Below are 22603 nucleotides of genomic sequence, written 5' to 3'. Positions count from 1 at the left end.
GCTAGATCCAGCTCTGTAAAAACTGCCCCTCAAACTTGGTAAATGTTTTCTGAATAAATGTGAATATTGGTGTCTAACCTCTCATCTATGAAGTCCTAGGTTGGCCTCATGTCCTGACTTAGCATGCAGGGCACCTTTGAGAAGCTTCCTTGCCCCAGCCCTGGCCCCCCACATCAGTGTGCAGCACCTACCGCTCCATCTGCTTCTGGTGCTTCTCCTCCCGGGCCTGTGCCTTCATCTGCTGCACCTCAATGGTGTCAGGCTTACGACGGCGCATGTATAGTTCATGGTTCCCCATGCACAAGGCCAAGATCCGCTTGTTAATCCGCAGCCGGGGAGCATAGAAGACAAAGTCCTGGTGGGAAATCAGCAATCAGAAAGAATTTGGAAGGACAGGTGAAGGTGATCTTCTGCCTTCTGAAAAGCTAAATCCAAAAGCACTGGAAAGAATATTTAATCTGCCTCCCCCTCCCCCTCCCCCTCCCCTTCCCCCTCTCCCTCTCCCTCTCCCTCTCCCTCTCCCTTCTTCGGTCTCCCTCTCCTTCTTTCGGTCTCCCTCTGTTGCCGAAGCTGGACTGTACTGCGGTGATCTCCGCTCGCTGCAACCTCCCTGCCTCGGGCTCCTGTGATTCTCCTGCCTCGGCCTGCCGAGTGCCTGGGATTGCAGGCGCACGCCGCAACGCCTGACTGGTTTTTGGTGGAGACGGGGTTTCGCCCTGTTGACCCGGCTGGTCTCCAGCTCCTGGCCTCGAGTGATCTGCCCGCCTCCGCCTCCCGAGGTGCTGGGATTGCAGACGGAGTCTCGCTCACTCAGTGCTCAATGTTGCTCAGGCTGGAGTTCATTGGCGTGATCTCGGCTCGCTACAACCTCCACCTCCCAACCGCCTGCCTTGGCCTCCTAAAGTGCTAAGATTACAGCCTCTGCCCCGCCGCCACCCCATCTAGGAAGTGAGGAGCGTCTCTGCCTGGCCGCCCATCGTCTGGGATGTGAGGAGCCCCTCTGCCCGGCCGCCCCGTCTGGGAAGTGAGGAGGGCCTCTGCCCGGCCGCCATCCCGTATAGGAAGTGAGGAGTGTCTCTGCCCAGCCGCCCATCGTCTGGGAAGTGAGGAGCGCCTCTGCCCAGTCGCTCCATCTGGGAGGTGAGGAGCACCTCTGCCTGGCCGCCCCGTCTGGGAGGTGAGGAGCGCCTCTGCCAGGCCGCCACCCCGTCTGGGAGGAAGTGAGGAGTGCCTCTGCCCGGCCGCCCCGTCTGGAAAGTGAGGAGCGCCTCTACCTGGCCGCCCCGTCTGGAAAGTGAGGAGCGCCTCTGCCCAGCTGCCCCATCTGGGAGGTGAGGAGTGCCTCTGCCCGGCCGCCACCCCGTCTGGGAGGAAGTGAGGAGCACCTCTGCCTGGCCGCTCTGTCTGGGAGATGAGGAGCACCTCTGCCCAGCCGCCCCGTCTGGGAGGTGAGGAGCGCCTCTGCCTGGCCGCCACCCCGTCTGGGAGGAAGTGAGGAGCGCCTCTGCCCGGCCGCCACCCCGTCTGGGAAGCAAAGAGCGCCTCTGCCCGGCCGCCCTGTCTGGGAGGTGAGGAGCGCCTCTGCCCGACTGCCACCCAGTCTGGGAGGAAGTAAGGAGCGCCTCTGCCCGGCCACCCCGTCTGGGAGGTGAGGAGCACCTCTACCCGGCCGCCCCGTCTGGGAAGTGAGGAGCGCCTCTGCCCGGCCACCCCGTCTGGGAAGTGAGGAGCGCCCCTGCCCGGCCGCCCATCGTCTGGAAGGTGAGGAGCGCCTCTGCCCGGCCGCCCCGTCTGGGAGGTGAGGAGCACCTCTGCCTGGCTGCCACCCCATCTGGGAGGAAGTGAGGAGCGCCTCTGCCCGGCTGCCCCGTCTGGGAGGTGAGGAGCGTCTCCGCCCGGCCGCCCCGTCTGGGAGGTGAGGAGCGCCTCTGCCTGGCTGCCACCCTGTCTGGGAGGAAGTGAGGAGCGCCTCTGCCCGGCCGCCCCATCTGAGAGGTGAGGAGCATCTCTGCCCGGCCGCCCCGTCTGGGAAGTGAGGAGCGCCTCTGCCCGGCCGCCCTGTCTGGGAGGTGTACCCAACAGCTCCGAAGAGACAGCGACCATCGGGAGTGGGCCATGAGGACGATGGTGGTTTTGTTGAAAAGAAGTGGGGGATGTGTGGGAAAAAGAAAGGAGAGATCAGATTGTTGCTGTGTCTGTGTAGAAAGAGGTGGGCATAGGAGACTCCATTTTGTTCTGACTAGGAGAAATTCTTCTGCCTTGGGATGCTGTTGATCTATGGCCTTTCCCCCAGCCCCGTGCTCTCTGAAACATGTGCTGTGTCAACTCAGGGTTAAATGGATTAAGGGCGGTGCAAGATGTGCTTTGTTAAACAGATGCTTGAAGGCAGCATGCTCTTTAAGAGTCATCACCACTCCCTAATCTCAAGTACCCAGGGGCACAAACACTGCAGAAGGCCGCAGGGACCTCTGCCTAGGAAAACCAGAGACCTTTGTTCATGTGTTTATCTCCTGACCTTCTCTCCACTATCATCCTATGACCCTGCCATATCCCCCTCTCCGAGAAACACCCCAAGAATCATCAATAAATACTTAATATAAAAAAAAAAAAGAAAACTAGTAAAGAGGAAAAGGTCCAATATTTGGAAAAACAGCAGGTTTAGAGGAAGTACATAGAATCTAAGAACAAATGATGTTTATTTTGTTAGACTTGCATGTAATTATTTTGTACTTCCCTGATTTTGCTTTATCTTTGTTAATGCTATAATTAAAAACACATTTGGGTAAAAAAAAAAAAAAAAAAAAGAATATTTAATCTGACCTCCTGCACTACAGATGGGGAAGACTAATTATCAGAGTGGTAAAGTGACTTGCCCAGGGTTAGACAGTAGACAGACCCAAGACTAGAAACCCAGATTTCTTGACTCTGAAACCCGTGTTCTTCCCACAATTTCTTTCAATCTTTGCTTATAAAACCACAATTTCTTTCAATCTTTAAGTTGAAGGATTCAAACTTTCTCTGCTAATTAGGGTACATGCTAGGTCTCAGTTGACCTCTTTTGGAAGCCAAATGACCCCTGAATAATATCCTGGTGGGTGTAGTATGGGTGGCTGGACTGTTTCTACAATCTCCTAAAAGCCTAGACCCAGCCCCTTAAATCCTTTTTGGAACAAGGCAGGCTGTAAATACATATATAAATACATAAATCTCCTGATCACTGCTTGTCCTGGTTGTTGTTTTTAAAATGAGCCCTTGATCTCAGCTGGCTTTGTTACTTAACTTTTTCTGATAACAGCTGAGCACAGCAGCAATAAAAGAAAACACACAAGAAAATCCAGTGAGTACTACAAATACCACTGGACCAAAGTCACCAGCTGATGGGCACCACCATCTCCTCTGCCACTGACCACACACTGCTACTGTTTTATATAGCTTGGGGTGCAGTGGAGGGAGCACAGGCTCTCAAAGTCAAATTACCTAGATACAAATCTCAGCTCTACCATTTTTAGCTGTGTGATCTTGGGCAAATCACTCCATCTCTCTAACTTCAGTTTTGTCAGCCATAAAATTAGTATGCTACTTAATACCTACCTGACCATGTTGCTGAGGGTTTAAGGAGACAACATGTGTAAAGTCCCTAGCAGGGGAAGTTCAGACACCTCAGGGCTGGAGAAGAATGGTTGAGCCTTCATGAAAAGGGTCAGGCTCAGCATTGTCACTGGGCCTTGTTGGCCATGCAGTATCCCAGAAAAGGAGACACTCAGCTCAGTTTCCTACCCTACCCACAATCACCAGCTGTCTGGTCTTGTCAGCTGCAGGCTACTGAGTGGGTAAGAAGTATGGCGAGTGTGTTAGAGAAATGAACGAACTTAAAGCACTTTTTTGGTCTTGGATTGCTCTGGAGAAAAGTCTGAGAGGGCAGCAGTAAAGTTCTACCAAGAAGTTTGTAGGATAATCTTCAGATTTGGACTTCTCTGGCCACAGCCCTTTCTCCACAATAAAAAAAAAAAAAGAAATCAAGGGCTGGGCATGATGGCTCACGCCTATAATTCCAGCACTTTGGGAGGCCAAGGCAGGCAAATCACCTGAGGTCAGGAGTTCAAGACCAGCCTGGCCAACATGGTGAAGCCCTGTCTCTACTAAAACTACAAAAATTAGCCGGGCATGGTGGCATGTGCCTGTAATCCCAGCTACTCGGAATGCTGAGGTTGTAGTGAGCCAAGATTGCACCACTGCACTCCAGCCTGGGCGACAGAGCGAAACTCCATCAAAAAAAGAAAGAAAGAAAGAGAGAGAGAGAGAGAGGAAGAAAGGAAGGAATCAAATATGTGAACAGTGTCCACTTTCTGGGACCCAGGGGCTTGGAAATATGAGATGCATTCGGTTTCCACCCCAGAACCTCAGGGCGGCAGAGGCAATGGCTAAGAAGCAGTACTTAACACTGCCTGTGGCTCTCCCACATCCACAGTGAGGGAGGCAGGTAGCAGAGTAGAACCAGGTACAGGATGTCTGCTGGCCACTTCTTGGCATCAACATCCCCCTCCATTCCCAATCTCTATTTGTGCTTCCTGTTTGTGCACATGCACGCACACACACACACAAACACATCAGAAAAGGAAGAGAAAAAATAGAATAGCATGATTGCTCATTATCCAGGCCTTGGCAAGTATCTGTCTTGGTCAGAGGGAGGAATCACTCACCGGGGCTTTTTTGTCAATGGGCTTGATGACAAATTTCTTATCATTGAAAGAGATGTTCCTGATTTCACTCCAGGGGAAGCCTATCTTGGGAGTTAGTCTGTAGAAATAGAAACCAGTAACATCAGGACAAGGGCAAGACAAGAAGGGCATAGAGAACTGGTGGCTTGCCCTCACTGTCATCTCCAAGCTTCTATGTCTCTCTCTCTCTCTTTTTTTTTTTTAAATAAATAGAGACAAGGTCTCACTACGTTACCCAGGTTGGTGTTGAACTCTTGGGCTTGAGCGATCTTCCCTCCTCAGCCTCCCAAAGTGCTGGGATTACAGGCATGAGCCACTGAGCCTGGCCAAACAAACACTTCTCTCTGGAGGAGGTAGACTCAGTGCCAGCTCAGCCAGTGTCATCACACGCCACCAGGTCAGTTGCCAGCATTGAGAGTTCACTAAAGATCTCCTGATACTACAACTAACATATGATTCCTTGTCTCAAGTTTGTTTTGTTATGTATTTGTTTGAGGTATGGAACTTGTAACAATTCCTCAAGGGAATCCCCAGCCCTATTTAACTGAGTCTCTTCTATCCAAGCTTACAAAAGTTTGAGAGAAAGTAAATAATGAACTCCAAGATTCAGGAGTTATATGGAGCAATAATCTATTGCTCTCCATCCTCACCAAGAGCACACCAAGTGAAAAATATAAGCAAGTGGGATAAGGCTACAGTGAGAGGATTATAGGCCAAAAGCCACTTAATCATCACAGGAGACTAATTACAAATCCTGATAAGATAGTCTAGGCCTGCACGATCCAATAAAAACATAATGACTGTCACATATATAATTTTAAGTTTTCTAGTAGCCACATGAAAGTAAGTAAAAAGAAATGGATGTAATAAAATTATAGTAAGTTTAGTTAACCCAATATATCTAAAATATTATCATTTAAACATGTAAATAAATATTTTTTAAAATATTAAGACATTTTACATTCTGTTTTTCACACTAAGTCTTCAAAGTCCAGTGTGTAGTTTACACTTACAGCACATCTCAATTCAAAGTAGCCACATTTCAAGTGTTCAATAGCCCCATGTGGCTGGTGGCTACCATACTTGACAGTGTGAGTCTAGTCAATACAGGATTTAGAGGCCTAAGGGAAGTTGTGAAATCATCTGGGCTGGACTAAATTAGGTAGAAAAAGAACTGAGATGGGACCCAAGAGCTATAGCCCTGCTCTTCGGTGAAAACTGAGCCCTAGATGTTAACGTGACCTAAATAAACTAAAAGAGATCTGAGATATACCTGTCATTCTGCTCATAGATGTTGAGACCCAGGGCATCCACCCCCAGCCACAGCTCTGAGCCTTTCTTGTTCTTGATGCTGAAGTAGTTCACACCATACATCTCCAGATCTTGAGCAATCTTCAGATATTCCAGGACAGCATCCTCCCTAAATGACACAGAGTTGGGGGTCACAAAGTGGGGCTTGTGAGTCAGATCCAAGGAGATAGAAAGCCTGCTTACTCTGTACTTCTGACAAGGATCTTGCTATCGGGAGTGGGAAAGGGGACAAAAGGCAAGCAGATGATGGAGAACAGAGCACAGCATGACTTTTGCAAAGCAAAATCTCCTAACAAAAAACTAGGGTCTAAGCTCCCAAAGGGAATAAAGGTGGGCTGACCCTTGCTGGCCTCTGGCATGTTGGCTGCCATAGAAGCAATTTTCTTTCTCTCATTCATTGTGACAGCCTCTTATACAGGCACATTCTTAGCAGGGCTCAGAATGTGGTGATGGCAAAATGATGATATTTGTCCTTCAACTAGACAACCCTCAAAAATGCTTTGCCATGTGTAAGAGCTCCCTCCATTTCTTGATAGTCAAAACTGTTTGGGCTACCAGTTACCACCATTCAGCAAAACAAACAAACAAGCAAACAAAAAACAGCCTTATAATGGTCCTAGTTTGCCTTCTATCGTCCCTGTTCCCTCTTTCTCCAACATCCACCAACGTCCCTTGTCATCAGTCTCTTCTCCCTAGAACGCATTCTCATTCACCCTGTAAGGGAAGTGGGGCCCACCACCGCTTGGGCAAGCTTACCTGAGCATGCCACGGTGTTCCTCATGCCACACCTGGATCCGCTCCTCCCACTGGTCCTTGTTGAGTTTGTGCTGTTCCAGGACTCTGGAAAGACAATGGGTGATGAGTAGTTTAAAGCACAAAGTCCCTGTGCAGGAGAGAAGGGAAGCCCATTTAGCTTTCTAAGGGGCTGACGCAAAGAGGATGTAGAGTCAGCCAACTGAGGTCACACTGGAAGCAGACTGAAATTATAGCAAGAAGGTATTAAACTAGACACAAGGAATTGCCTGAAAGGTAAGAGAGCTACAAGAATGGATGATCAAAAACAACAAGGGGAACACCTTCCTTTGTACCTTCATCCACAAATCAAATGATGTGCTGTGGTCCCTAAGCATAGCAGTAATGTGTCAGGAGTTTGTGCTGACTTTAGGGCTAACAGTAGGGATGGACCTCATGGAGCCAGGTACACTCTCTCCTAGATCCTCTTGGGACCAACAGTCTATGTTTGTAAGAATACTGCTCAGAAATGAAAGGATGGCCTTTGGCTACAGAGCAATGAACTGAGTCTTAATGGCTTTGAGAAAAACCAACAGGCCCAACCTCCAAGACCTACTAGATTATAAACAAGGTTTGCTTTAAACATGCCATCTCAGATATCATGGCAATGACTCAGGTAGGGTCCCTAGGGTACAAGCACTATCCCTAATATCTTATGGGTGTGTTGTACATATATGCCATAACTCCAATGGGACTGAGGCTCCCAGAATGAAGCAAAGCTTTTCCTTCTAATCCAAAAGACTATGGAAATGGCCATTGGGTATAGTAGGAAAAAACTTAGTGTTAAAATATTAAGGTGCTAAGCTTCCAGGTCTGGCTCTGGCTCTGCCTCAGATGAGCTGCACCAGATGGGGAAAGTCAGTGTGTGGGTACCTCTGCATCTCTATTTCCTTGGCCAGGAAATAAGGATATTGCCTGCTTTGTTCATTTTGTGTGTTATTGTGATACAAAAACAAAAATAATGAGTGTTTTAGAGCTTTCAACTTTGAAGTTTACAAAAGGAGAAAGCTCTGTACACTAGCTGTCAATATTAAAAGACTATTTGAGCTCCCCATGTCCTTGGTTTGCTTATTTCTCTCTCTCCCCTGTGAACTTCTGATATAAGAAATCTAAATCAGTAAAAAGAACTGAGAAAATGGAACCAGGGAGGGGTGAAAGAAATTACTCAATCTCTGGTTCTATATAAGCACCCGCCTCCAGGGTAATAAAGTTCTGTAACCAGGTAGACAGAGGGAAAACAAAAAGGCTTTTTATTTGGAAAGCCAGAAAAACAACAACAGAGTATGACACTATATGCAAATGTCTCTTGAGCAGCATAACACAGTCTTCAGACAGACTCCAATGGAGAAGAACAGATCTGGCATCCCCTGTGAGGCAGGGATTGGTCAGCTGTGGGCTGCAGCCCCTTATGGCCAAGGCAAAGGAGGGCAGGGAACCACCTCACCTCTGTGGGAGCAACTTGTCTCCGGCCAGGTAGCCAGACTTATGCACTTCCTTGTTGAAGTCGCCATACTTAGACTGGACAGCATACGAGGCCAGCAGCACAGCGGTCTCAGGCGGGCAGTAAATATCATCATTGAGAATGCCCTCTTTCACTTGCAGAAAGAACAGGCGCTGAGTGATGTCCTGAATCAATTCCTCGGACACATCCTCGGGGTAGAACTTGGCACGGAACTTAAAGAGCAGGGGGCTTTCCTTCCGCACGTCCTGGGCAGTCACCTGGGAGGAGTAAGGGTTATGGACTCTCAAAAAATAGGTTTTAAGGGTGATGGAGTGGCTGTAGGGTGGGAAGAAAACACTGAAAGATAAACAATTTGCATAATCTTAGACAGCTGGGTGGCAATCCCCCTGGTAATTAAGAAAAATAATACATTACTTTCACTGGGGACTGAATCCCATGTCTGTAATCACTTTCTGTTGGGAATTTCTTCCTGAAATTACCTTAATACCGACTGATGATCAGAAATCTTCAAACCACTTTTATCTGACTATATCCAACTATCCCCAAATTCTGAGAGTAGGCATAAGCTCTTCTTTTAAGCTCGTCTTATAAGTCTCCTCCAACTTCATGAATGAGCAAAGTAAGGACTAGGATACATGACTGAGGACTGAGAACTGGCTAGACAAGAGCACAATAGACCATTTTTTAAAGCCTGAAATGGAATACTAGTGGCTCCACACTTGTCCAGCAAAAGACTCAACTCTTTAGGAAAACAAGACTCTACCAGCAGAAGGTGGGGTACCTACTCCCTAGACACAATCAGAGAAGCAAACTGCAGGACAGTATGGAGACTTCTAAGGACAAGGCCAGCCAGTTTGAGGATACGAAGATGGAAGGCTACCAGGTTCCCGTGAAGATGCTGCTTGGGGTGGAGAGCTTGCATGGACTCAAACCATCCCATTTGGGGTCCAACTGAGGTAAAAGATCAAGAAAGAGGGAAACATCTATATGGGGTTCAGACATCAGTTGACTACTGGAGAAGGCGCAGCATAAGACTGTGAGATCTTTCAGATTTTTTTTTTTCTAGTTCAAGAATCTGTGGCTCTTTTTAACAAATCCTCGGCCAAGTGCAGTGGCTCATGCCTGTAATCCCAGCATTTTGGGAGGCCGAGGCGGGCAGATCACAAGGTCAGGAGATCGAGACCATCCTGGCTAACACGGTGAAACCCCGTCTCTACTGAAAATACAAAAAATTAGCCGGCCATGGTGGTGGGCGCCTGTAATCCCAGCTACTCGAGAGGCTGAAGCAGGAGAATGGCGTGAACCCAGGAGGCGGAGCTTGCAGTGAGCCGAGATGGCGCCACTGCACTCCAGCCTGGGCAAGAGTGCGAGACTCCGTCAAAAAAAAGACAAAAACAAAAACAAAACAAAACAAAAGCCCACAAATCCCCTAAAGCCATTGAGTTTGGAGAGATGAAGGGGATACCAATCCTCTCTTGAAGAGCCACTAATGGATTTGATCCAAAATAAGTCAAAGTTCAAGCTAGTGTTCCCAGTAGAAAGAAAAGAGTCTCTTCTTCTTTGAATGCTGGCCATTGTCGCTGTTAGAAGTCAAAGTAGAGACAGAGCAAGAGCTTTGCCTTGCCTGTGTCCTCTGTCCTTATTCTGATCCAAGTGGTCAACAGACCACCCAGTCACAAACACAGCCCTAGGTATCCAGGATTTGCCAATTAGCACATGGTACCCTCCCAGGAATGTTCCGGAAAAGAAAAGAATTCTAAACCCAACAGAGGAATAAGCAGTTACCTTCTTATTGAGTTTCAGCCAGGTGGAGAAACCTTTAGTGTCCTGGTACTGCAGACCAAAGAACCAAACTTCCCTCAAGCCAATAGTTTTCACCACCTAGAAGAGAAAACCAAAAAAACCAACCATTGATTGAATACTTCCTCTGTGTGAGGCACAGAGGACACAAAGTTTGAAGTCAATATTATATCTACCCTTAAAGGGTTTAAGGTGCTCAGCGTCTGGCAAGAAAATATACTTGGGCAGCAATCAAGAACTGATGTCGGCATCTCTCTACACAAAGTATTGCTCAGGCAGAAAAGCGATCTATTACTTATGAGCACTGACACATACCAAGAACCTTACATCCATCATCTCCTTTAATTTTCATAATACCCCTATGCTAGACTTACAATTAGGCCCATTTTATAGATATCAAAAATGAGGCTCAAATAAATGAAATAACTTGCCCAAGGTTCAGGTTGTGAGTGACAGAATTAGGGTTCAAACCAGGTCTGTTTGACTCCAAATCCATGCATATCCAGTGATTTCTGCCACCTCCTCCTTCCCTCTACAATGTCATGCCACTTCCCACTTCCATGATGGATTAAAGACTGAAGGTGGAGATTGTTGGATTAATTCCTGCACCTTGTTCTCTTGGGTTGCTCCCACATATTGTCCTTTATCCTTAGCAACTGGGGGTAATACCCACACCCTTAAGACTGAGTTCCATTTACAATACCCCAAATAAAGAATGTTTGAGAAGATAAAACGGGTACTGTGAAGGACTCTGAAGCCATGCTGTGCCTGGGTTCTGAGAGGATTTTTTCCAACCCTGATCAGAGCCCAGCCATGATTCCTCTTACACAGGTTTAGGGTGGAAATGAGGGTAGAAATAGGGTAAGTACCTCAGTGTAGTAGCTGAGGTGCCCCCTGTTGTTCTGAGCCTCCTGGCTGAACAGTGGGCAGGAAAGGGAGGCTTGCCAAGAGAACACAGATGAGCTCTGTTCTCTAGTCCCTGACATTAGCATGTTAATAGTCTGGCCCTCAGCTCAACCCCAGCATACCCACCACTGTCGATGGCAGCAGTGAAGCTGAGCCACATCCTAATGAGGTCAGGCTGGCCTTAGGCAGTCTTTTTTATTTTGTTTTTGGGGGAAGGATGCAAGTGGAGGGTAAGGGTAAGGTGAGAAAGAATCATAGAAATATACCTGGAGATGGAAGCAGGGAACAAGGACCCAGTTTTGCTGATGTCCCTCCCTTATGAACAAATTAATATCTCCCTTCAAAATACACACACACACATGCACACACACACTCACTCACAAAGACACACATACACACACTAACACTGTATCCACAAAGTTTCTATTATGGATCCAAAGTCAGGCCCCACAGTCACACCCAGAGTTTACAATCTAGAGCTTCAGAGGCCCCAAAGAAAAAAGTAGCTCATATTTATTAAGTATCAATCATGCGTCAGGCGCTGAAGAGTAAACAACCCTGTGAGATAGCAATTATACCCATATTATAGATGAGGAACTAAGGCTTAGAGAGGTAATGCATCTAAAATTACAGAGCCATATAGAACCATGATGTGTCTGACTATAAAGCTTGTACCTTTTCTTCTCTAGCATGCTATGTCCTAATGCCAAGTACTCATATGAGCTTAGGACTCCTGAGCTTCTCAAGTGATTAACTGCCTTGTCTCTCCTTTGGCCCAAATTTTCCATCCAGATAATAAACTTTGATCACTTCTGCATCGAGATATGCTTCCTGGCATTCCCACTAGACCCAAGTAACAACCACTTTGGGGAGAAGCCATGTCCCCCAAGTCATCAACCTTCATTGCTCACCAGGTCACCCTTCCCCTTCATAGCTTGAATCAAGTATCAGGAAACCTGAGCAAAATGTTCATGTCTGTCTCCAACTAGCTGTATGATATCAAGGTAGCACATTTCATCTCCGGGCCTCGCCTTCCTTATCTATCCAAATTGGGGAGTATGGCTTCAATGATCTCTTTTTTCTTTTAAGTTCTATCATTGTACTAATTACATTACAAGGTTATTTTGCAAATGGTTAATAAAAACAATCCCATTTCCCAACTACCTCTTGCTGATGTGGATAATTAGAAACATGTTTAGAAAAGATCAGTGGGGGTGGGAGGTAATGAGGAAAAGTTCAAAAGCCTTCCAGAATTCAATGGCCAGCTGATTCCCTGACTCTAAGTCAACAGGCAGCTGGAACTGCCAGAAAGTTTCAGATGGAGAAATGTGAATGCTTATGTTGAAATGTAATATTGGCTTTTTGCAGAGGATGAAGGTAGTGGGTGGGCGTGAACAGAAAAGATTTTTTTAAAGCACCTCGTATATCATCCTAGACCTAAACAGGGCCCAAGGCCCAATTAACAGTTCTAATCATTTTCCACAGGGTTGCAGAAGAATAGTGTGTCCAGATGCAATTGGTGGGAAAAGGCAAGATCCAAGAAACAATCCAGCTGAGAGAGAGAGAAAAAAAAAGAGAGAGAGAGAGAGAGAAGACCCACTAAAGATGCTGAAGAGAAGATGGACCATGAGGGCCAGGATATTAGGTCATGGGGGGAGAACAGACTTGGAACAGAAGTAGTAGAGTAGTGCTATGGTTTGGATGTGGTTTGTCCCCACCAAAACTCATGTTGATGCTTCATTGCCAGTGTGGCAGTGCTAGGAGGTGGAATCATTAAGAGGTAGTATGTAATGAGAGGTGTTTCAGTCATGGAGACCCCGTCCCTGTGAATTACTTGACCTTTTGTCACATTATGAAGCAGCACAAAGGCCCTCACCAGAGGCTGAGCAGGTGCCGGTGCCATGCTCTTGGACTTTACAGCCACTACAATTATGAGACAAATAAGCCTCTTTTCTGTATAAAGTACCTAGCTGCAGGTATTTTATTATAAGAACATAAAATGGGCTGGGCGTGTTGGCTCACGCTTGTAATCCCAGCACTTTGGGAGGCTGAGATGGGCAGATCACGAGGTCAGGAGATCGAGACCATCCTGACTAACATGGTGAAACCTGGTCTCTACTAAAAATACAAAAAAATTAGCTGGGCATGGTGGTGCGTGCCTATAGTCCCAGCTACTCGGGAGGCTGAGGCAGGAGAATCGCTTGAACCCGGGAGGTAGAGGTTGCAGTGAGCTGAGATTGCACCACTGCACTCCAGTGTGGGCGACAGAACAAGATACTGTCAAAAAAACAAACAAACAAACAAAAACAAAACAAAAAAAAAACCATAAAATGGACTCAGACAAGGAGCAACTGGTCTTTGGCTGTACTAACAGACTAATTGTAGAGGCTAAGAGACTCCAAGACTGAAAGGAAGTGAGGTAAGCACAGACTATGTAGCCAGTCCCAGAAATCCCAGGAGTGAGAGCGTTAGCCTCTTTTTGCACCACATTGTCTGTTTCACTATTGGGTGGGGGTAGGGGTGTGATAAGAAAAGGAGGATTGGCCAGGCGTGGTGGCTCATGCCTATAATCCCAGCACTTTGGGAGGCCAAGACAGGTGGATCACCTGAGGTCAGGAGTTCAAGACCAGCCTGACCAACATGGTGAAACCCCATCTCTACTAAAAATAGAAAATTAGCTGGGTGTGGTGGCGCATGCCTGTAATCCCAGCTACTTGGGAGACTGAGGCAGGAGAATCACTTGAACCCAGGAGGTGGAGGTTGCAGTGAGCCGAGATCACGCCATTGCACTCCAGCCTGGGCAACAAGAGTGAAACTCTGTCTCAAAAAAAAGAAAAAAAGAGAGAGAGAGAGAGAAGGAGGATCATGGTGACTAAAGTAGTTCTGAGATCCACAGTAACTGAGGAGAAGTTGGACAAAGTCATACCTAAAGTGATGTCAAAAAAAAAAAAAAAAGAGAGAATTCACGCTCAGTGGTGGGGAGAGGGAGGGTGATCTCTCTGAGCACTGTCTCTTCCTTTGTGAACATAAAGAAATCAGAAACATAAATTTTCCACTTCCTTAGGCTCTAGGGCTTAAAGAGATGAGTAATATCTCTCAGCCTGCACTGAAGTCTCAAAGTGAGAAACTGAGGACGTGGCGGGAAGGAAATATGGTCTGAAATCAGAATTGAAACTGAAAAAGAACAAAGAACAAAAATGGATGACTCCTGACCCCAGGCTACAAGGAAATCTCTAAGGCCCATGGGGGTGCTGTGAACCATTTTATCAGGCAACTCTAAACCCCTTTTCCAAGCCAAGTTTTTCTTGCTTCCAGCTTTGCTTCCAGTTGAGACCTCCATTCCAGAGGAAAGAGAAACCTTATTTTCAAGTGAGAGCTTAGCATCTAGCTTCCAGTTCCAGGAATAACCTCTGTGGCTCCAGTGACTAGGGTCCTTATCATTCCACTCTGAGAAATGGTCCTATCCCTGAGGAAAAAGAAGATTCTTTATTGGCTCCCTTTGAACCGACAGCCAGCTTATCTGATCTGAGCCAGTATTTCTCAAAGCTCCAATGGAAAAAATCCTTAAGCAGCAGAAAATAATGAATACATATACCCAAGGGACATAGTGGGTGTGATAGGATGGGGTAGGGGGAGATAATAGGTAGATGGCTGTAACCCAGCTATAATTTCCTTGAAGCCTCAGGTTTAATTATTTATGCAAATTTTATATTCTACTCCATAAATAATGAATTTTTAAAATTATTGCAAGTAAAATTAATGCTCTAGAATATTAAATCACATTCATCTCACAGCTTTGTATCCCTCCTGGAACCTGCCACATACACCTAAAGAAACCAGGACTTCAGTTTTTAAGACACTAGCTTAAGAAACTGGAGGCTGTGTATTCTACTCATCTCCATGACTGTGGAGAGTTACAGGGTTCAAGCAACATAAACTGGAAAACTGAGGTGCCGTGAAAAGAAAAGATCTGCCTCGGAGTAAATCCTCATTAATTATCAGGAGCTTCTAGAAGCAAGAAAAAAAAACCCTTTACCTCCTTTTGACATGTGGCGGCAACCTACATCTGAGGTCTGTAGAGGGGAGGGGAGATCAGGTCAGCTTAGGAGCCCAGAGATTCTCTTCTTGAATCCCCCATGCATTTATCTGAGTAAACAAACTAGTGATGTCATCAGCCACTTCAAAAGCCCAGAGCATGGCCGGGCGCAGTGGCTCATGCCTGTAATCCCAGCATTTTGGGAGGCTGGGGCGGGCAGATCTTTGGCGCTCAGGAGTTCGAGACCAGCCTAGGCAACATGGTGAGACCCCATCTCTACTAAAAATACAAAAAGATAGCTGGTGTGGGCACCTGTGGTCCCAGCTACTTGAGAGGCTAAAGTGGGAGGATCACTTGAGACTGTGGGGTGTGAAGGTTGCAGTGAGATCACACCACTGCACTCCAGCCTGGGTGATGGAGCGAGACCTTGTCTCCAAAAAAGAAACACACACACACACACACGAGTGTGCACGCCTAGAGAAGAATGAGGGAGTAATGCTGGAGCTACAAGAGAAGAACTGTGTGAGAAACAATGTGCAAAACTTCATCAATGCCCAAACACCTGAGACCCCCAAGATACCATGACAGATTTGGCAGCATCTGCATCAGCCACCCACCTGAAAGCAAATTATTGCACCACTGGAAAGCACCAAGATGGGCTACCACTATTGCTGTTTCTGTTATTACACATTGCCTGTGTCAAGTGGTCACCTGCTCTATAACAGAGAACATACTCAGCTGAGGTTCTAAGTTTCTTTCTTTTATCGTTTTTTGTTTGTTTGTTTAGAGATAGGGTCTTGCTGTTAACCAAGCTGGAGTGCAGTGGTGCAATCATAGCTCACTGTAACCTTGAACTCCTGGACTCAAGTGATTCTCCAGCCCCAGCCACCCAAGTAGCTAGGACTACAGGCATGCACCACCACGCCCAGCTAATTTTTAAGTTTTTGTAGAGATGGGGTCTCGCTATGTTGCCCAGGCTGGTCTGAAACTCCTAGCCTCAAGTGATCCTCTCACCTTGGACTCCCAAAGCACTAGGATTACAGGCATGAGCCACCATGCCCAACCTAGCTAGGGTTCTAAGTTTTAGAAGCAGGTAAAGTGGAAGAAGTTTCCAGAGGACAGTTGACCAAAAGCATTAGAAAAACTGGAAATGCTATGTGCCCTGGTTTAAGCCCCAGCTATACCACTTCCTAGCTATATGACCTTAAACAGATAATTTCACCTCTGTAAGCCTCAGTTCTGCATCTGTAAGATGGAGATCCTCCTACTATAATAGATGTTAGTTATTTTATAAAATGAAAAAAAAAAGGTTTACTGTCCTTATTGCAGAGTATTCAAGTCCTAAGTACTTTACTGAGCCAGAAGAACTTCCTGATTTCATAGCTCCCTCATCTGAACTCTCAGGGCAATGCCACCTACTTTAGTCCTTAATAAGAACCACCAATATTAGAATGCTTGGTATGCACCAGGCATTTTACTTATTTGAGGATTAAATCACAAAATCTGAGATTAGCATGATTATCATTTTACTAAGGAAAGGAAAGTACTGAGAGGCTAAATGAGCCATCCAAGGTCACACAGTGAAGTAACAGGACGGAATTTGAACTCAAGGCTGGTTCTAAATTCTGTGCTTTATATATCACCCCATGGAACCTGACCTCAAGGGCATTTATTTCATTCTTTGTGGGTAGAGAGTTGCATGTGCCTTTCTATGCTTTTATAGGTAAGGAACTCCAAGTTCCTGAAGAACAGAGATGGTGTTTCACAGTGTACACCTTCAGTCAATATTAAATGAATTAGTAAATAGATGAATGAATCAATGCTTTGAGATTTCACACCTCTGTCCTTGAGCACAGCCCTTTAGTGGCACCTAGGTAATCCAAGATCAAAAGCTTTAGAAGTTGAAGCAAGTGACAAAATCACTATAGCAAAACATGTTCTCTCTCCCCTCTAGCTGTAGCACACTCACAAGAAGAGAGGTAAATGAGAGAAACTATGAGTCCTACTTCCCTTTCCCACCAGGCCTTAGACCTCCTCAAGCTATGGCATCCCATTGTTGCCTATTATTTATTGCTGGTGCCAAGGAGTACTTCCTCTCTGGTTGGCTTCCTCTCTGGTCATTGGCCAGATGACTGCTGCGTTCCAGGATGGCCATAAAGCTTTTGCCAATTCCTGCCAAGGAGTCTAGCTCCTTCCTCCCAGGCCCAGGCTCCACCAGGAGGGCCTCCTTGAATGATGGGTCCCAAGGGCCAGACAGAACAGACTTCCTCCCTTATGCCTCATCAAGTTAGAGAGAGAAGAGCTCACATCCCCCAACTGCCTATGAACACATACCTCTACGGATTCCTGACCTGACCTGCCTTGGCCTCAAGAGGGCCAAATGCTCAATTCCTTGAGTTCAAATCTTTTTTCCTGTATTTTTTCACCTGTGGGGTCCACCTCAGTCCCTCTGACTCACAGAATGTGACTGCCCCCCTCCTTCTTATGATAGTCCTTCAGAGGTCTGAAGACAGAAAACATATCTTCCTTGAGTCTTCTCTAAGTTGAATACTCCCAATCACCCCAAACAGAGTAGTGCAGTGCAGGAAAAGTATAGTTTTGTGATCAGAGTTGTATTCAAAATTCCATATCACAACTTACTAACTACATGATCTAGAGTATGTTCTTTCACCTCACAGAAGCAGAAGCATTGTGAGGATTAAAGCGCCTAGCCAGGAATAGTCCATAGTATGTGCTCAATAAATGATACTTCTCAAGATAACAATGATGAGAAGTCATGGACTTCTTGGTTTCCAAGTCTGTTAAAGGCTTTGTTTTGGAAGCAGTAGCATTCAGAACTAGCATACCAATCTGCCCAGGGTTCCCTACTATCTGGGGTTCCCTACTGTCTGGGCTTCCCTCAAATCCACGCCCACAGCACACAAACCAAACACTAACAAAAAACTACCAGGCATTGAGGTTTTTTGAAGTTAATAAACCTCTTTGTTCAAGAATTTTTCTGCCCCCACTAGGCTCCAAATCATGCCTTCCTCATCCTCCACAGCCATCCCCCTGCAATGCACATATACAAAGCCCCCAGTGTTGAGGGTAAAGGATGGCGTCATCTGGTTTGGGAGGGGGAATTAGTAGAATCAGGGCTCTTGGAAGGAGTATAGGTAAATGTCAAAGGAGCCTCTGGCTCCCAGCTGGTCTGTAAAATCTGCACTGACTAACCCCCTCCCTCTCTAATAGCTGCTACCCAGAATGATACTGCTGTCTAAAGCAAAGGGCCCAAAAGCCTATGTGTTCTATGGACACTTCCTCCCTTTTGTCTTAGAGACAGTAAAAAGCCTGTCAAGGACGAGATGATCCCCCTGCCAGCTAGCCCTACCTCCTCACATATGCCAGTAGCTGATCATACTCAGGTGAGGCATTTCCCTCCTTTTTACAGAAAAGGATTGTCTGAAATCCCAATACTAGGAACAGAAATGGGAGAGAAAGAGAGATGGAATGCACAAATAAATGCCAGAGATAAATTTTTTGAGAGATAACCTGATTTGAGAAACAAGTTAGGCATTGTACAGATGAGAAACTGAGGCCCAAAGAAGGGAAATGTTTGTATCACAGGGAGTTAGTGACAGAGCCAGCCCTACAGCCCAAGATTCATGACTTTCTATCCAGGCCCTTTTGCCTTCACTAGGCTGTCCCTTTAAAAGTTCTCCAATATAACCTCCATGTGAAGAGAGAATGCAAAGCACAATTATAATTAGAATGCATTTAGTCATTCCAGACTAGCACCGTAATCACTTGTGAGCTATGTGAATGTAAGCACATCATTTTAATTGTAGTAAACTTGTATTTAAATATTCCTCAGACTAATTTGTATTTTCACAAATTAAGTATCAATGATTACACTTTGCCATTCAAAGTAAAACAAACACAAAACAAACTCCAGAGAAGTAAGTTCCGCCTAAATCTAAAGTTAGATATTCTGAGGATCATTAAGCCTATTTCCCAATTCTCCTAATTCTAGATTATTTTTCTTTACTTTTTTTTTTTTTTTTTTGTAGAGACAGAGTCTTGCTCTGTCACCTAGGCTGGAGTACAGTGGCGTGATCATAGCTCACTGTAACCTTGAACTCCTGGGCTTGAGCAACCCTCCTGGCACAATCTCCTGAGTAGCTGGGACTATAGGTGTGCACCATCATGCCAGGCTAATTTTTAAATTTTTTGTAGAGACAGGGTCTCGCTATGTTACCCAGGCTGGTCTCGAGGCCCTGGGCTCAAGCAATCCTCCCATCTCAGTGTTAGGATTACAGACATGAGCCACCACATCACGTCAACTCCAGCTCAGTTAATAATACAAGAAGCACAATGGTATTGGAAAGGGAGCTATCATTTATTACTTCTCTACTATATGCTGGATGCTTTCTTCCAGCTAATACTTTCTTTCCTATTTGTGTTTTCTTATCTTTTTCACCTATTTCTAATTTATCTTTTTGGATTGGACATCCTTATATGCCACTATAATCAGATTTTTGAGTAACAGGTAAGATACAAACATAATACACTCACAAAAATCCTGTGAGGTAAGTATTAGATTTTTCTGGGGGGGAGGGGATGAAGATACCAACTCAGAGAGTTCAATAATTTTCCCAGGGTCTAACTAGGAAAATGAGGATTTTGTGTCCTCATCTGTAAAATGTGCCAGTACTAATTCATGCACTCACAGAGCTTTATGATAGTCAAATGCTTATCATAATACTTAGCATACACTGAGTCCTGGATAAATGTTAACTCTCATCTGTATTAGCCACAGACAATAATTTTCCCACTCTATGTAATAAGAACTCAGAAGGTGTACCCAAGCTGTCCTCAAATTTCTAGCCCTCTCCTACCCGTCTCCATTCTACTCTTGTCTTTTCTCTCACCAGTCAGGAGTATTCACAGGAATAGAATTAGCTTATTTGAACACAACCTCCTTCTTTTTTTCTTCCTCTCTCCAACCCTGGGGAAGTTCTCATACGGTAGAAGGACACAGAGAGCAAGGAAGAAAGGGAAGCAAGAGGGCCTGGAGAATCCATCAGGGTGATATGCAGCCTAACATCCTGGACAATAACTCAGACCTCCACCTCATCGGAGGCTGGTGGAGAAATGGGATAATGGCCTGTCTGGTGAGGGCCCAGCCTCTGGAAATGGGAGCCTCATTTTTGCTCCTAGAAGTCTGGCCACAGACGGCACATTCCCTTGAATGCTAAAAATGTCTGTAGCTCCCATTTGTTTATTATAGTATACAGTACATCCTTTCCAACAATAATGATTCACAATGAAAGGACACCCCTTGGGTTGGAGATGGGAATGACCACTTCACTATGGCGAGTAAGCAATTATCTTCATGGCATGCCTGCAGGAGATGAAGCAGCCTCCTACTGCATCCATCAACTCCCATGTTATCCTAAGTCCCAACATTCTTTTGAGAGAAATGTACATAGAGCTTACTACCTCAGGGAGAGTAAGTTAGTTTCCTTCTACTAGGAAGCAAAAACATGGGACACAGGCAGTGTGGTGCAGTGGCAAGAATGTGGAGTGCAAATCCCAGCCAAATATCATTTGGGTGCAATTAGGTTATTTAACTTCTGAGCCTCATCATTAAAATGGAGAAGACATCACTTACATGTTTCAGAGTTAAAAGGAAGGCTCCATATGCTAAGATTTTTAAAGCATCTAGCATAGAATATACACCATTTTCTTTTCTCCCTTATTCAGGACCAAAGATAAAATTAATCGGGACCATAGGGTACAGGTTGCCAAAGTTTAACTTTGCCTCCTTTCATATTAAGGCTGGAATCAGCCTTCATTTTGACCTACCTTGGAGTGAACAGGAAGAGAGATTCTTTGACAAGAGGCAAAAGGCATGGATTGTTGGCATTGTGGTGGAAGCTATTCAGAGAAGGAGAGGAGGCTAAGGAGTCTCCGCCTTACCTGGTCAAATAGCTGCTTCCCGGTGGTGTTGGGCTGGATGGCAAACTCCAGCTCTGCATCCATGGTGGTCACACGCACACTGATCTAGGATGAGATCAAAGGAAGCAGGTTAGTAATCTGGCTCTGTGTTCAACAGAGCCTGAGACAAGTGTCTCTGCTCAACCACAGAGGAAGGAGCTAGGATGCTAAGAGCCTGGGCAACTTAGATATTGATGGGGATGAAGGGAGAATATTGACCCAAACACAACCCCTGCTCCCAAGCAGCTTATTGAAGACAAACAACACAGCCACAGAGCAATACTTACCAAAGAACAGACAAGCATGAAGGTCGGGCGCAATGCCTCATGCCTGTAATCCCAGCACTTTGGGAGGCCGAGGTGGGTGGATTGCTTGAGGCCAAGAGTTTGAGACCAGCCTGGGTAACATGGCAAAACCCCATCTCTACTAAAAATACAAAAATTAGCCGGGCATGGTGGTGCACACCTGTAGTTCAAGCTACTTGGGAGGCTGGGGTATGAGAATCGCTGGAACCCAGAAGGTAGAGGTTGCAGTGAGCCGAGATCGCACCACTGCACTCCAACCTGGGCAACAGAGTGAGACTTTGTCTCAAAAAAATTTTAAAAAAAGAATGCAGATCAGCCTACAACTAAGAGCAGGCAAATGATAACTGTACTTCTTCCAGGAAGGCCTTTCGATCTATACTAGACAGCTTCAGCTCACAGGGTTCTCTTCTCACCTCTGATCTACCTGGATTATCTACAGCACTGGTAAACAATTGCAGACGCAAATTAATATCAGGACAAAGAGCACTGGGTTCCACATGATAATCTAAAGGGCAGAAAAAGCTTTCAATAAAATCCAACACCCCTTCATGTTAAAAGTTCTCAATAAACTAGGTATTGAAGGAGCATAACTCAAAATAATAAGAGCCATCTGATAAACCCACAACCAACATCATACTGAATGGGCCAAAGCTGGAAGCATTCCCTTTTAAAACCGACACAAGACAAGAATGCCCTCTCTCACCACTCATATTCAACATAGTATTAGAAGTCCTGGCCAGAGCAATCAGACCAGAGAAAGAAATAGAGGGCAACCAAGCAAGAGGAGAGGAAGTCAAATTATCCTTGTTTGCAGATGACATGATCCTATATCTAGAAAATCCAATAGTCTCGGCCCAAAAGCTCCTTAATCTGATAAATAACTTCAGCAAAGTCTCAGTGTACAAAAATCAACATACAAAAGTCACTAGCATCTGTATACACCAACAACAGTCAAGCCAAGAGCCAAATCAGGAAGGCAATCCCTTTCAGAACTGCCACAAAAGAATAAATACCTAGGAATACAGCTAACTAGGGAAGTGAAAGATCTCTACAAGAACTACAAACCACTGCTCAAAGAAATCAGAGATGACACAAACAAATGGAGAAACAGTCCATGCTCATGAACAGGAAGAATCAATATCGTTAAAATGGTGATACTGCCCAAAACAATTTATAGAATAGATTCAATGCTATTCCTATCAAACTACCAATGACATTCTTCACAGAACTAGGAAAAACTATTTTTAAATTCATATGGAAACAAAAAAACAGCCTGAGTAACCATGGCAATCCT

At 45.6% G+C, this 22603-nt stretch overlaps 1 protein-coding gene across 1 annotated transcript in view; it reads right to left on the bottom strand.

Moving 5' to 3' along the window:
- Positions 1–22603, bottom strand: part of MSN (moesin) — a 76466-nt gene that overhangs the window by 6326 nt on the left and 47537 nt on the right. The window contains exons 2-8 of the mRNA XM_002831744.6: positions 20987–21070; positions 10069–10164; positions 8266–8540; positions 6786–6869; positions 5992–6138; positions 4701–4797; positions 192–355 (exon numbers count right to left, since the gene is read on the bottom strand). Coding sequence (XP_002831790.1) covers positions 192–355; positions 4701–4797; positions 5992–6138; positions 6786–6869; positions 8266–8540; positions 10069–10164; positions 20987–21070 — 947 coding nt within the window. The remainder of the gene's footprint in view (positions 1–191; positions 356–4700; positions 4798–5991; positions 6139–6785; positions 6870–8265; positions 8541–10068; positions 10165–20986; positions 21071–22603) is intronic.

This window comes from Pongo abelii, chromosome X (genome assembly GCF_028885655.2).
Source record: "Pongo abelii isolate AG06213 chromosome X, NHGRI_mPonAbe1-v2.0_pri, whole genome shotgun sequence".
Classification (NCBI taxonomy): domain Eukaryota; kingdom Metazoa; phylum Chordata; class Mammalia; order Primates; family Hominidae; genus Pongo; species Pongo abelii.
This window is presented reverse-complemented; position numbering and strand designations above follow the sequence as displayed.